Source organism: Erigeron canadensis, chromosome 5, assembly GCF_010389155.1.
Source record: "Erigeron canadensis isolate Cc75 chromosome 5, C_canadensis_v1, whole genome shotgun sequence".
Classification (NCBI taxonomy): domain Eukaryota; kingdom Viridiplantae; phylum Streptophyta; class Magnoliopsida; order Asterales; family Asteraceae; genus Erigeron; species Erigeron canadensis.
Genome location: NC_057765.1, coordinates 39,455,508 through 39,471,331, shown reverse-complemented (window position 1 = coordinate 39,471,331; position 15,824 = coordinate 39,455,508). Strand labels below are relative to the sequence as shown.

Here is a 15,824-nt window from a genome sequence, read left to right as displayed (position 1 = left end):
CTTAGAATTGAAATGAGAAAGAATAACTAATTGTTAGATTTTAGTTAAAGCAACAAAACAACAAACTTAGAAGAACGCATTACAAGCCTAAAGCTAAAAAGATCAAATCCCCTTGACCTCATAATTCATCATTTCTCTTTTCGGGATATTAATAAATAACTAAATGGAAACAAGAAAATATCAGTTTTCAAATACTCGGGAGGAGTTGGAAACAATAAATAACATGCATCACTTAGACAGTTTTAGTAAATTCATTACATAACATAGACCCCTTATTAGATCAATACATAATATAGATATTTTGTCATAGTTCACTACATTCATAGGTCATTCTCCCTTTGGATGGTAACCGGCTACCTGTAGATTACCCGGTAACATGCATCACTTAAACAGTTTTGATAAGTTCGTTACATAACATAAACCCCGATTAGATCAATACATAACATAGACATTTTGTTATAGTTTACTACATCCACATGTCATTAGCCTTTAAAATACAACAATTGATGCATGCTTTCAGCCTCTAGCAGCGAATCTTTATTGTGGTCGAAATTAAAACTTATTTTAGACCAAACCAATGTTGCAAATTGTAAATAACTAGGAAAGTACATATGCATTTTGTTGCAGGGTAAAGATAACTAATTAACATATTCTACATAGCTAAAAATACTTCTTCTAAAGGTGAATATATAGCTAAAAATACTTTTAGGAAAAATAAATCTTAAATAAGACTATTTAAAGTTTGAAAGGTCAATACAAAAATGTTAATTAAGAAATATGCACCGGGCGAGACGTAACACTTCGAGTTAGTTCAAATCTTATTCAAAACAACACATAAGTAATAATAATAATAATAATAATAATAATAATAATAATAATAATAATAATAATAATAATAATAATAATAATAATAATAATAATAATAATAATAATAGGTAGCTATATATAGCGTATTATTTTTTCTTTGTAAGTAAAAGATATAAAAATGCTACACTTGTTTTAGCGTGTCTATGGGGTTTGTTTGGACATATATTGTTCGCAGTTTTCCTGTACCAAGCTTTAGTTCATTATGTGTCTTATTTGCCAGTTGAGAAGATAATCAACTACTAGAGTCAAAGTAAGAAGTGGAATGGGACCAGTAATAATAATCAAAAAACGATTAAAGAGAATATAATAGGTAGTTGAATGAATATATTAACATTAATATTTAATAATCATAACCATAATCATAATTCATATAATAGTAACTATCTGACTTGGTCTTGATCCGCGTTTAATTGGACAGTAATTACATCGTGTAGTGACATGTCAATCCGCCTAAGTAACACGTTCATCTTGTCTTTGGTTGACTTTATATATCGAATATACTATTCTCAACAAATAAAAAGAAAAGAAAAAAGTTGATTATACTAGTTTAGTTAAATAAAAATTATTTGAAACTTTAGTATATAAAAGATGTATGTAAAAGGATTTTTAGAGTGGAAAAGTTTAAGTCATAGTCGTAGATACTCTAGATCTTTTGGTAATGAAAGTTACATAAATAGAAATTCCCCAAATCGCCAAACGCAATCCATCTAAATTCTACGAATCCTTTATCTATGTATATCTATATATATATAATACCTAATAAAACAAATCTAACATCCCTTTCTAAAATTTAAGAACATGATATATCTAATTTATCTTTCATCTTAATACATTTTTATTTCTATTTTATAGACTGTGACTAAAATGCCCTTTAAAAAATTTAACATATATCTCTCCAAACAAATAGAAAAAAAACCATAATTCACAAATCCCTCCCCCCTCCTCTTTCACATCCCACCACAAAATTTGTCACATCACCGACCGCAATTAGATTACTTTTACGTTAATAACCACAACGTCACCGCTTTACCGCCGTTGCATTGTGCGGACACCAAATCAAGTACAATATCATTGACTATACTCATTGTATCCCTTATTATTGATATGGGGATGTGAAATGTAAACAATTTTACTTTTATTTTAAGAGTAAAAATGTAGATTTCAAAAAAAACTTTATTTCCAAAACAAAGTTTTATCTTAAATGTAATAACGGATCAACATTTCTGGTTAAAAGGGAAACATTTTTAGATACTTCAAATTTTTTGGTCGTGAAATTTATATAAGGAAGAATTCCCCCAATCCAATCCACACAAATTCCACGTATCCCTCATACAGTACTATTTTTATTTTATTTTATTTTTTTATCTCTAATTATTGATAAGGCCATTATGGGGATATGAGGTGTAAACACTCTTAATTTTACAAAAGGGTAAAAATTCTGCTTCCCAAATGATATATGGTTCCAAAAATGAGTTTTATCTTATCTATATTTATAATAAGGGATACAACATTTCTGGTTAAAGTCATTTAGATAAATTGGTGTGTTACTTATGATATAGAAAAGTTACTTGTAAAAAAATTATTACTTAATAGATTAAAAAATTGTGTACACAAAAACTATGTAAATAGAGCAAAACTAAAGGGGAGAGGAGTGGTCGGAGCTCGAGCTACTGGCGGGTTGAAGGAGCCCTCCCGGGCACACCGCCACCATGGGTGCAGGTTGAAGAAGGGCTTGGTTTGGGCAGGCTTAAGGCTGGTTGCGGGTTGAAGCTTTGTGACTGTTGGGAAGCGTGTGGGATGTGGGGCCACTCACCGTTGCAGCCTTAAAAAAAAAAAGTTTCTCCCCTTTTGACTAGCTAAAATCCAAGTAGTATAGTTGCAGGCATTGTATATATATGTGTTGTATATATATATGTGTATATATGCAATAGGAAGACGATACTATGTAGTCAAATGTCAAAACCTATTAAATTTAAATTTTTCATCTTAACTCTCTAAACTTTTACTTTTTTTAAAAAAAAACTTATCTTAGTTTTCAAAGTTGTATTTTTATACCTTGACTTGTTAGTATAAGTAATATATTTTGTTTAAGATTATGTTTGTTGTTAATTTGTTATTTTTAATAAATATATATTTCTTTAAAGTTTAGTGAAATGATATATTTTTTATTAATTGTTTGATTAAGTTATATGAAAAAGAAAATAAAAAAATTTAGGAAAGTTGAGAAAGTGATGAATGGTATGAAAAATGATTGAGATGGTTGAAAAAAAAATAAGTTGGGAGTATTTTGATTGGTAGAATTTAAAAAGATTAAGAATTTAGACTACATGACTCCTTTCTCTTGATGATTTTGACTTTTTGAGGGTGTTTTTGTAACAGGTGGCAAAAAAAATAACTCTTTACTATTTCCCTACAGATGCATCTCATAGCGAATTAGCGAGTTGGGTTTACCTTAACATTTATCCAAAATATTTTCAAGGGGATGAAAGAAGAGGAAACCAAGAAAGGAATTGTGACGTAAGGGGATGATGTATTGCAGAATTTTTAATTATAAACTAGAAAAGTTTATTCCAACGAAATGTTTTTTTTAATTCAAGTACATGCACTTCCAAATGTGAAAGAATAACCCGATGTCTTCCATGAAATAAACAATTATATATATAAAAAAAAAAAAAAAAAGCCAACTACCTTAAACAGTCCTTAACAAAATAATCTTGATGTACGTTCATTAGTCTTTTTTATCTTTGAAATGAAAATGAGAATTTATATATGAATTTTGTAATATGTTTTACACTACGGCCCATGAATAATACATGAATGTATAATGTATTAAAAATTTTGCGATTTAATTCCCAAGTTTCTAACATTAGCTTTTGTGATTCATGTTTTCCGGTCCCCATGCTTGTTACAGAACATAAGAGCACTAAGAACAATCACAGCCCATAAGCGTTTGGTGCGAGTTTAGTGCATCCCAAGAGCGATGTAATGATATTAAGATTTAACTTTCGCTTCAGTTATATGGCCCTGGTGAGACTGAGTTAGAATTGGACTAAAACGGGTAAACAGAACCACCTAAAACCACACCTGTTACACAATAGACTCAGCTAGAAGCTTGGCATTTGTTAGGGCTAGAGCTAGAGTTGGCTCGGTCAAGGATTACCATGCTTTGAAGAAAATCAAACTCAAATTAATCAAGAGTTTGAAACTCAAGTGCAGTTTCTTCTAGAGGCCAAGGACAAGCCAAATCAAACCTTATAAACACGGACAAATGAAATTCAATTTTCTTGTGACAGTATATTGTTAGACAAATAAAAATGAATTTATGGGACCATTTATGACCAACAAATTAATTGTCAACATGTCCAAACAAAAATCGACTTAATTTGTTTAGTACTCAGTGTATATATATAGCCTTCTTCTAGAATTCAAATTTGCCATTAAGTAGTCAACTTTGTTATCTTTCCAAAATCCAAGCCACTCAAGTAGCATTTCCCTATTATTAATTCAACAATATCAAGCATCAACAATAGTAGAAAGAGACTTTCGAACCAAGAATGAAACTGAGATCCAAATAATACATTTGCATGATTATCCATTAAGCTTGTTATTCTAGAGAACTAGAAAGCTAGGGTACCCATTAACTCATATGCACGGTAATGAAGATGACAACAGTAGACATATTATCTATATACGTATACCCTCGAATATGATTGCCATTATTTATAGAGTAAATTACAAAAATCATACCTGATGTTTGTTTGAAACTACACTAGTCATACCTACAATTTAAAAATTACGCGAGACATACCTATCATTGTCAAAAACTTACACTGACCATACCTATCGCTGACGGTCGTCTATTTGACCGTTAAGTCAAGTCACATGCCTTGTATGTGAGGTATCAAAATCGTAATTTTGCGTATACTTCAGGTATCATCTGTATAATTTACTCTAATAAAAAAAAATTAAGATATTTATATTTATATTTCAATTATTAAAGTGGGTAGATATTCTATATTAAATTCACATATATATGGTAACACTCTGGTAAGAACACTCTTAAAATAAGAACGGTGAAAACACTTAAATACATCATTTTGATGCATTAAAAGTCTATAAAACTAACATAGTGCATAACTAATTATCAATATTTAAGTGTTTAACAACACATTGATCCGTCAAAATCAGAAAAATCACGTTTTTTATTGGATGCATCATTTTGAAAAATATGCATCCAAGATGGATGCACAAAACAAAAAACATGTTTTTCTCTGGAACTCCAAACCCAAAATGCTACAGATTGCTAATTTTAGAAATATTTTAAAACCGTAACGAGTCTTCAACTTTGCTTTACCCCTCTAATTTTAGGGGATGACAAAACCATATGAAAATGTTATATTGTTTTTTCTAAAAAAAAATTTTGTATCTTTGTATATATAGGTTTCTATCAAAAAAAATAAATCATAACAAATAAAATAATAATAATAATAATATAAAAGTAAAACTTTAGTAGTTTTATGGTTATCATCCTTGTTATATTCACTATACAAAATAATAATGATATATATAAAATTAAATGCATTCTTGTATCAATTATTTTTCTCGATACATTTTTCATTAAAAAAAAAACTTTTTTTTCATAATTAAATTATTTTCTTTTTTTTCTCTTTTCATATCTACCAACTCAATAATTAAAGTATAAATAAAACTCTGAAATTCTTAATAATTTTTTATTAGGGTAAATTACATAAATGATACCTGAAGTATACTAGAAATTACGATTTTGATACCTCACATGCATGGCGCGTGACTTGACTTAACGGTCAAATAGACGACCGTCAGCGATAGGTATGGTCAGTGTAAGTTTTTGACAACGTTGGGTATGTCTCGCGTAATTTTTAAATTGTAGGTATGACCCGTGTAGTTTCGAACAAACTTCAGGTATGATTTTGGTAATTTACCCTTATTTATATGTATTTTCATTATCATCTATATGTGGTTAGTAGGGGTGAGATTGGGTTGGTTTTGGCCCAAAACCGAAAACCGAACCGAAACTTTCGGTTTTTGAAAACCAGAAACCATTGGATTCGGTTTTGATTCGGTTCGGTTTCTCGGGTCGGTTTTCGGTTTTGTTTCGGTTTTTTTTTTTTTTGCTTTATTATGTAGTGTTAACTAAAAAAATGTTTATTATGCAGAAAAATTCTTAGAAGTTTATAGAAGCTAGACTATTAAGTTTTAGTCATCTATTGTTAATGTCTAGCAGCAAAAAACATAGAACATAATATAACTTATATTTATGTAAAACTGAGTTATTTATAAGCAGGATTAGTTGCAAAAACAAATTAACGTGACTTTCGTATTCGTATTGTACATAATGTAATGAAATATTAGTTACGTAAAGGAGCTAAACTAGTAATAGATACAAAATGATATAAATACTAAATTAAAAATTATATATATAGTATTCGGTTCGGTTCGGTTTTGAGGGTCGGTTTTTGTACATAAAACCGAAAACCGAACCGATCCGTTCGGTTTTTGAAAAACCAAAACCAAACCGATCGGTTTGGTTCGGTTTTCGGTTTTATCGGTTTTGTTCGGTTTTCGGTTTTCCGGTTCGGGTTTTGCTCACCCCTAGTGGTTAGGAAGGGTTAAATTAATAGTAACTTTGATGTACTTGACATTTTAAAATTTAAGAAATATGTTATATGCTTTATATAAGAGTAAAGATAAAGACAAGAGTTTCATAACCAACTAGATATGATGTTACATACATAAAGAAGTTGCTAACAGGTTAAAAGTTTCAAAAAAGATTAGATTTACCACCATAATATCTACATATGCAATATAAACTTACTTAGGCAGTAGCAGTGATCACCTCGTGTTGATGATTTGGGACACAAATGCTCCAATTGCTCGAACAGCTTGTTCTTCTGCTTCTTCTTGCGTGATTCCTGCCACCTCAAGATTCTTTTTTCCAATTTTGAACGAGTGATCGCCATTTTCAATCACATGCACTGTGTTCAAAGGTTTCATCTTTTGCCTAACTTGTTCTAGTGAAGCCAGTGAGCAAAGCCCATCTTTGGTGCCCTTCATTAAGAAAACCCAACAAAATTCAATTTTTATGTCAATCACTTAAGAATTCCGCTTTTAAGGTTTGTTACACGGTAAACTATCAAATACAAGCAACATACGCATAAAAACGTAAAGGCAATGAGTTAGCTGGTTCATCCTAAGGAAGTACCGGATCATGTAAAGGTCACGATGGATAAATTTTTAAATGGGTTGAATCAGGCCTTGACCCAATTTACTTAGTCTATAAGTTTCATTTGATTCATGGTAGCTAGTGTATCCTACTGTCATATATGATTACTTAAAAAAATATTATTTCAGCTATAATCTAATTATATTAGGAGCTTTTATGCATTACAAAATAAAATAAATTTTGAAAGTTTGAGGGGCTTTTGACCCGTGTTATCTATTTGACCCGTTTCCTCTCAATATTTCTTACGAATATAAGGTAAGCATAGTCTGAACAGAGCAATTCATAAAAAACCTAATGTATACCTAGAAGAGTACTAAAATTAAATGTAAGGACCGTCATTGTTCACCTGTACAAACATAGTAGGAACTGTAAGTTCCAAGAGGGGCTTGTCACGAATGGTTCCTTTTGTACCCTGCAAAATTAGGTAGCGAAAAATTATGAGAACATCGGTGATCTCTCTCACCACATTTCATTGCATAACTTAATATTCGGATCAATCATCCACTGAAAGAGTATCTAATTATAGAGTTTATGCATACATGAAAGTAAAAAAAAATCAGATAAACGCAATTCTGATAAGCAAACCTTTAAAGGGTACCCTAAGCAAACTACAGCAGAAGCCTCGATATCATTCTTAGCAGCTACCATACAACCAACTCTGCATTTTTAATAGTAAAACCAGTTGTTGTTTACATTACATCATAATGTATCAATATAATCATCAATACTTCAATAACTTTTACCTTGAACCCATGGACTTTCCAACCAAAATGAGAGGATGTTGTGGGTACTTTTCAACGGTCTTTTTGACCATATCTGAGTGAAACTCAACCAGTTTTTCTGCTTTGGGAGGCGGCTTCCTTTCAGAAATGTCTGTAAGTATTCATTATGAAGTAACTTAAAAACGACGTACTTGTATAAACAGATAAAGAATCAAAGTAATTAACAACTCTATATCAGTTTTTAAAGAAATTCTCACAAGGGTAGTCAAATGTAACAACTTCAACAGCATTTAGTGCATCAGCCAACAAGTTCTTCCATCTGCATACAACCATTAACTATGTAATTATTAATATCGTTCATGAGATTCAGTTACACTACTATTATTTTGTTTTGTTTTTATTGTAACTTGCGCAAACTCTGAAATTTCAAGTTGGTAAATCATAGTAGTAATTTTCTATTCACCTTTTTGACTTCCAAAAAGTGGAAGTTTGTAGTGTATGAAACTTATATAGAATTACTAATCTCAAAACAAGTCTGGTGTGTTTTCTTTTTTACGACACCTAAATTTTATTTTTTTTATTATTATTATTTTTTTAGAACAGCAAGGCCGGGCCACGGGTATCCGGACTGGTTACCGTGGACCTAAGACCCATTTCCCTCCCCCCCTGCCCGCCCCACCCAGTAAATGCTCCACGAAAGGCCCGGGAAACCTAGAGCATGTAAATCTCACGCCCAAGAGTATCGAACCTGAGACCTCACGGACAAACGTCCAGGTGTCCAACCACTTAGGTAATCAGTGAAGGACTTTATGACACCTAAATTATGCTTAAATAATCCTAATTACATATATACGAGACAGTCAGGGATCGACCCGTGGACTTACACCCCAATAGGTTTACCAAGTGGGCTAATCCCGCATCGGAAAACAAGTCATGTGTTATATGCTAATATATATGTATCTATTGTGATTCTGCCATGCTTGTTAGTAAAGTTGAGTACAAAAACCGGTTTGGGATTCGGAACGGGTAGAGATATGGTCAGGTTCAGATTTGGAGAAAAAACGGGTCCACGGACGACAAAGACCGGTTAGACACCGGTTCGGGACGGGATCGATCTGGGGAAAAACCGGTTTTTGGGTACACAAAAAGCAAAACAAATAGGAGCATAGAATGGGTAAAGTTAATTTAGAGACGTAACCTAATCATCCAATCAGAAGATGAAGGGGCACCGGCACCGTGAGCAAAGACAACCACCGGAGAATTCTTATTACGTTTCTGTAATACCTTTTTGTTTTCACCCTCCGTCGATCGCCGCCGTTTTGGAGCCATTTATCCGATCAAGATCTTTCCCGCCAAATGACAGGATCTGACACGTGCCCACATAAAAAATAGGCTTAATTTTGTGGTTTGTTGTAAGCGCATTAATAAAAGGGATTTGGAATGTAAACCGAATGTGTTTAATAGAAAAAAAGTAAAGTTACGTGTATTGTATGTAAGCAACTTGAAAAAATGTTTATTCTATGTAAGAAAACATACGTGACAACTATATACAGGTGCCACTGGTCAGATTTTAATTGGTTGAAACGAAATTCTTACATACAATAAACATTATTTCAAAGTTATTTATATACAATACACACAACTTTAGTTATTTTCTACAATATACATTCATTCAAAGTTTTTTACGTTCAAGGAAACTAATCCCTTAATAAAATGTATGGGCTTTTCACATTTATTTATTGGGTTAGGCTTTTCTTTAATAGGTCCGTTTGGATTTATTTCTTCAAATTGTAGTTTGCATTACATATGAAAATGTATCCATGAAATCAATCACTAAATTCAATAACATCGTTGATAAAATTCAAACATTATTACTGACTTACTGTAATATGGGTTAGTATTGCGTACAACCAAGTACCTGATTAATGTCGTCTATAAAATTTAAACATTATTATCTTTGATTTGATTCTACAGCAAATTGCGTGGACTCTGAAGTTTCCAACTGGTAAACATAAGCATTTTTTATTTTTATTATAGAAAAAATTTAGGTAAAGCATGCAGTACCTATCTTAAGTAAAACATGTGTATTTCAGAGGGGGTTATATAAAATACAAGGAGATGTATGTTTATTAAATTAAAAGGTTTAATTTGTAACTTTTTTAACATGACAGTATTTAAGATAAATAAAGTCATGCAGTACGGATCATTTTTCTTTTTTTTTTATACTAGAATTTTACCCGCACGATGCAGCGGGACTTAAATAAGTCATGGGTTGTTCCAAATCCATAAGCTTCATCAGGCTTGTTCTTTGAGTATATACCATAATGAGATTAATACCCAATATACATAACAAAATCAATGTAAGCTCACAAAATCAATGTAAGCATGCTAGGCATCCAACTAAAGAAGGTATCACACTATCACCTGCAAGAAAATAAGACACACCAAGATTATTAAAAATTCATTGAGTTGACCTTTTGTAAAAGATATATCCATAACCACAAGCATGTACATTGTCTTATATTAATTTTAACCATCTTTTTATGTTGCCCATATTTAAAAGAAAAAGTTACCAGATTCATTATATATTATCCCATCCCATTCATCCCATACTTTTAAAAGATCCATAGCCAATAAAACTCATAAACAAACATCAAATAATGAGTTTCCCTAAATATGCACCAAGTGGGCTAATCCCATACGGGCAAAACAAATCTTGTGTTATATACTTATTTACACTATATTATAAAGCAGATTTTCCTTAAATTTTCAACATTGAACTTGAAATTTTCAATATAGATTTTAAGTACTTTCCCAAAATGCCCCTCCTATCTATTCTATATTTATCTATACTATATTATAAAGCAGATTTTCCCTAGATTTTCAACATTGAACTTGAAATTTTCAATATTGATTTTAAATACTTCCCCAAAATGCCCCTCCTATCTATTCTATATTTATGTAAAATAACTATAATACCATTTCTCTCTCCTCAAATCTCAACCAATCATCTTTTTTTTCTCTCCTCCATAAATCATTTATTCCTCCAATTCATTCAAAATCTTTTATCTCAAAAACCGTACATCGATATATTATAAAAATTGTATGGGTGTTCTTAAAATTTCATGCTCTTTCATTAGAAATGTTATTCGATATACTTTCGACAAATTTTTAAATGCGAGGGCGGAACCCGTACGGGTAAGACATTTGACTATCATACTCTATGACATATCAACTCTTATAACCTATCATACTCTATGACCTAGGTATCATCTCATCATCTCACAGCCGCAACGCGCGGGTAATTGCTCTCGTAATATGCTAATATGTATCTATTGTGATTGTAATTCTGCCATACTTGTTATACCATAACTCATAACACAAAACAAAAACTCAAATTATGGGCATAGATTGGGTAATTAAAGTGAAATAGAGACGTAACCGTGAGCAAAGATAACCCCCGGAGATTTATTATTATTTAGTTTTTGTACTCGTTGTTTGTTTTCGTTCTCCGCCGTGGGGGAGCCATTTCACCGATGAAGATCTTTCCCGCCATATAATTACACATGGCTGATGGCCCAGATATAAAATAAGGCTTAATTTTGAGGTTTGTGTAAGCCCATTAATAAATGAATGGGCTTTTCACATGTTTTTATGTCGGGTTTATAATCGGGCTATTTTTACAATATATCTGTTTGGATTCAATTTAAAGAAAGGGATCGATTAAAAATTATTTTCAAATTTTATGATTTATCTACGAGTACGTTATAATAATTCCAAGACAACCAAAAACTCTCAATTGGTAATCAAAACCATTCCTTCAGTCCCAATGTCCCATAGGCCCTAGCCGAACAAACTAACATAAGAAACATATCATGATAGAGTGGTTTGATCAAACTAGACCATAATGTTAAAATGTATGCTCAATCTGTGTCGATCATTATACATGCCTACATGGAGCGCCAAATGTCTGCAGAAATGTCGATCAATCTATGACGAACGTATAATAAGCCTTAGATCGACCATCTATGCATATATAAGTAACAATTTGTTGAATACAAATATATAATACAACCCAAGTTTCGTTGCTACATGTTGACAAGTTTATCTCCATGTAAAATTCATCCTTCCATAATAAAAATTTTAATTAATTAAAATACCAATATATAGAAAGTTAAAAAAGAACACCTAGCTAGCTTGTAGGCTAATTAATAATCAACAACGTATTAGATAATCCAGTAATCAACTAAAAGTTTACATTGAGATTAATAATTAGGTGTGTGTTAAAAGCACACTGACCCATTACAATGCTTACATCTTTTAGTTTACATTGAGATTAATAATTAGGTGTGTGTTAAAAGTTTACAGTGGATTTTTCGAACCACGACGAGAGAATGTTGTGGATACTTTGCAACTGTCTTTTTATTATATGTCTTCCACAAATGAAATATTCTAGTCTATGTGACTTATAGAGAATGAGTTATCATGAAACAAGTCTTATGTAAAAGTCAACGTGGTATTTAATCATGTCGCTTGGATTATATTGTTTTTTGGGTTGATATATACTAACCTGCAGGGTACAAATGTTCTCTTACCCTAAAATTGAAAAGTCTTGCGTTATTTTGTTAACCGCAAATTTGTTTTCTAACACCTACATTACTCTCGAATAATCCTAAATACGCACCAAGGGGGCACTATGTTTAATTTATAGGTTATGTAATAAATTTAATTTAGTTTTTAATAGATTTTTAATGTTTTTTAATTTAAATATTATTATTTTATCAATTCAAGTATCATTATGTATTACTCGTATTTAATTAAAAAATATGTTTTTAGCTTAAAAGTTAAATAGATATGAAAAATGTGATGTGTGTTGAGAAGTATTGTGGTTGGTGATGCCATAAAATTACCATCAGAAAATTCTTAATACGTTGTTTACCGCCGTGTCGGGGGTCATTTCTCCGATGAAGATTTTTAACGAGAGGATTGAACACATGGCCCAGATGAAAAATAGGCTTATTTTTTGAGGTTTGTGTAAGCCCATTAATAAAATACTTGGGCTTTTAACATTAGAATTGTAAATAATCGATGGAAATTAGAATTGTAGATAGCGCAAAGAAAGTATATACTTGTAAATACATGATACTAGTTTTTATGCCAAGGCGTTGCCCCGGGAAAGATAATGACACGTAAAATTTACAACTCATGATAAAAAGTGACTATACAAAAGTATCTTCAAATTCAAATTAGAAAAAAGATAACTGAACATGTAAAAATTATAAAAATAACATATAAGAATATATAAAAATAATAACAACTATATTAATCCATATAATGACATTCTTACGACAATGATGATGATATATAAATTTTGGGATGAGAAAGAAAAAAAAACAAACAAACAAACAAAAAATACTAATTTACGTATATTAAAAGAAGGTGTAAAGGAGAATAAAGCCAAATGTTAACGAAAAGTAAGTGTGAGAATCGTAATGTTATAAAGTTCGAAAGTTAGTAGGAAAGCCAAACAAATGAATAAACAATTTTCAGGAGTAAAACTGTAAATATGTGATATTTGTGTGGCAAAAACATGAGAACATAAAGTTTGTTACTAATAAAATGGAAAAAAAAAAAGTTGAGGGAGGTTAAGTGTTAAAAGATAAGAATTATAAGAGTAAATTAAAAAAAGAATGGAAAAATGTGTATGATATGACGTATTAGGTAGTTGTATTTTATGCAAATTAACTTGTAAAATTCAAGTTAGTTTTTAGTATATAGGTAAATGTATTGTATTGTGACTTGTGAGTAAACCTTATTATTCATAAAGTGAAATTCCTATTTTTTAATAAATGATTGGCTAGGTAAAAATAGTTGACTAAGTGATTTAAAAGAACATTATATACATGGGAGAGCTAAAGAGTTTATTATTTATTGGATACTAAATTAAAAACAAAACCTAATGTAGTTGAATTGGTTTCTGCCCTTAAAATCTAAAATGAGGGCAGGGGTTTGAGTCTCATTGTTAGTTTTCTTTTCTATTTTTTTTTAGTAATAGAGATGATAGATATAACATGTGTTAGAGATAGAAATATAATGATTATAGGTAAAAAAAGAGATGTGAAAAGACAAAAATATCTTTTTTTAACCAACATATTTAAACCATTCTCTCTTACGCCCCATTCTCTCTTTCTATCATACATACACGAGCTCTCTAAAATTCCAGCCACCACCACAACTATTTTCAACACCGGAATTACAAAATTTGCCAGTAGTAACATATTTTTGGAAGTTGTTTTTTAAAAACCAATTTAATTGTTCATAATTTTAATATTAATCTAAAAATCTTAATTTTATATTTCAATCAAATTTATTTTATATTGACCACTTATATTGATTTCAATAATCATGATATCAAACTTTCAGTCAATGGTATCCGCTGCAATTCGCGGGTACCATGCTAGTATATATATAGAGATTATAAAGCAAAAAGTCCTTGTCTAAGTTTCAACATTTACTTCCCCAAAATACCTCCCTATATAATATATATTTACCTAAAATAACTATATTGCCTTTTTTCTCTCTTCAAATCTCAACCAATTATTTTTTTCTCTCTTCCATAAATCAAATATTCCCCCAATTCATTCAAAATATTTATCTCAAAAACCGTACATCGATAAATCATAAATCTTATATGGGTGTTCTTAAAATTTCATGCTCTTTCATTAGAGATGTCATTCGATATGCTTTCGACGAATTTTTAAATTTAAGGACGGAGCCCGTACGGCTAAGACATTTGGTTATCACACTCTATGACCTATCACCTCACCATCTCATCGTCGCAACACACGGGTACTTACTCTCATACGAATAAAAGACTTATGCAAATACTAAGGGACTATAATAACATGAACTTGACTTAAAAAGTTAAAATGTATACAAATAAAGAATTTTAGCCAACAAATGGTATGCAAAACATGTATAATTTAATAATATCAAATACTTATCAAATGATTTTGGCTGTCATAGTTCCAATGTCCATTTTCAAACTGTGTATATTGTACAATTGGATGTCGTTGTAAGATTTAAAATGCTAACTACTAACTTGGTGTTAAAAAAAATCCCTTCAATATGAAAATTGCCGAAGGATATGTCACTAACTGTTGTACATCGGCCTTTATATGGTGATTTCATTTTACAAAAGTTATATAATGTAAACTTAAAAAACGACAAGGACTAACATGTATTATGCAAACGAAACATATTGTTATCGTGTTCTACGTGGCTTTTAGTTAGTTATAAAAGTTATAAGTAGGTGTATGCGAAGATTCCGCAAACAATCGGTGTGACATACATTCTGATTTAGAGATGAGAACCAAATGAAGTATGTCAACCCTTAATGTATGAGGAATGTCAAATATGCAAGGATAATATAGATATGGGTTTTAGATGCTTGTGAAGGCCTTTATTCCTTGTAATCTTGTATCAAATCAAAGCAAATCAAAGATATCGATCTTCAATTGACTTGTCCCTCATCTCAAAGGCCTAACCTTCTAGTAGTTTATTACTACAGAGTATTATTATTCCCCCCATCAAATTATTAGTGGTAAAAAAAAACACATTGATGGTGAATGAATTTTTTTCCATGTTTAATTTAGAGTATGTTTGATAGGACTGAATAGAATGACAACAGAGACCTAAACAAACAATAGGTAATGAAAAATCCATTTTGAGTGAAGGTGATTCAATAGGTAATGAATCTTTCCTTTCTAGAGACCTAAACAAGCAATATTTATATAGATGAATGGAATCATCCTTTCCTTTCCATGCCTCATTCATGTCTACCAAACACACCTAATATAAGGGACAACAAATTATTGATTACGAAACTTGAAACTTTGTCGAGAACGATACAAATCAGTAAATAGCCTCGGTTGGGCCAGAGCCTAAATCTAATGGAAAATGATTTTTGTACC

At 31.0% G+C, this 15,824-nt stretch overlaps 1 protein-coding gene across 1 annotated transcript; it reads right to left on the bottom strand.

Moving 5' to 3' along the window:
- Positions 1-6,588: 6,588 nt before the first annotated feature.
- Positions 6,589-9,238, bottom strand: LOC122602254 (KAT8 regulatory NSL complex subunit 3). The gene is made up of 6 exons (XM_043774961.1): positions 9,050-9,238; positions 8,109-8,170; positions 7,873-8,002; positions 7,715-7,787; positions 7,476-7,541; positions 6,589-6,954 (listed from the first exon to the last, which is right to left on the bottom strand). The coding sequence occupies exons 1-6, from the start codon at positions 9,178-9,180 to the stop codon at positions 6,739-6,741; spliced, it is 678 nt and encodes a 225-aa protein (XP_043630896.1). The 5' UTR covers positions 9,181-9,238; the 3' UTR covers positions 6,589-6,738.
- Positions 9,239-15,824: the final 6,586 nt, after the last annotated feature.

What these genes read in the sequence shown, in the direction of transcription:
- LOC122602254 (XM_043774961.1), bottom strand. Translation starts at nt 9,180, where the DNA reads ATGGCTCCAAAACGGCGGCGATCGACGGAGGGTGAAAACAAAAAGGTA. An exon ending in TCTTCTGATTGGATGATTAG is followed by an intron (nt 8,171 to 9,049) that starts GTTACGTCTCTA and finishes GGTTGTATGCAG; the next exon opens with ATGGAAGAACTTGTTGGCTG. An exon ending in GGAAAGTCCATGGGTTCAAG is followed by an intron (nt 7,788 to 7,872) that starts GTAAAAGTTATT and finishes TTAAAAATGCAG; the next exon opens with AGTTGGTTGTATGGTAGCTG.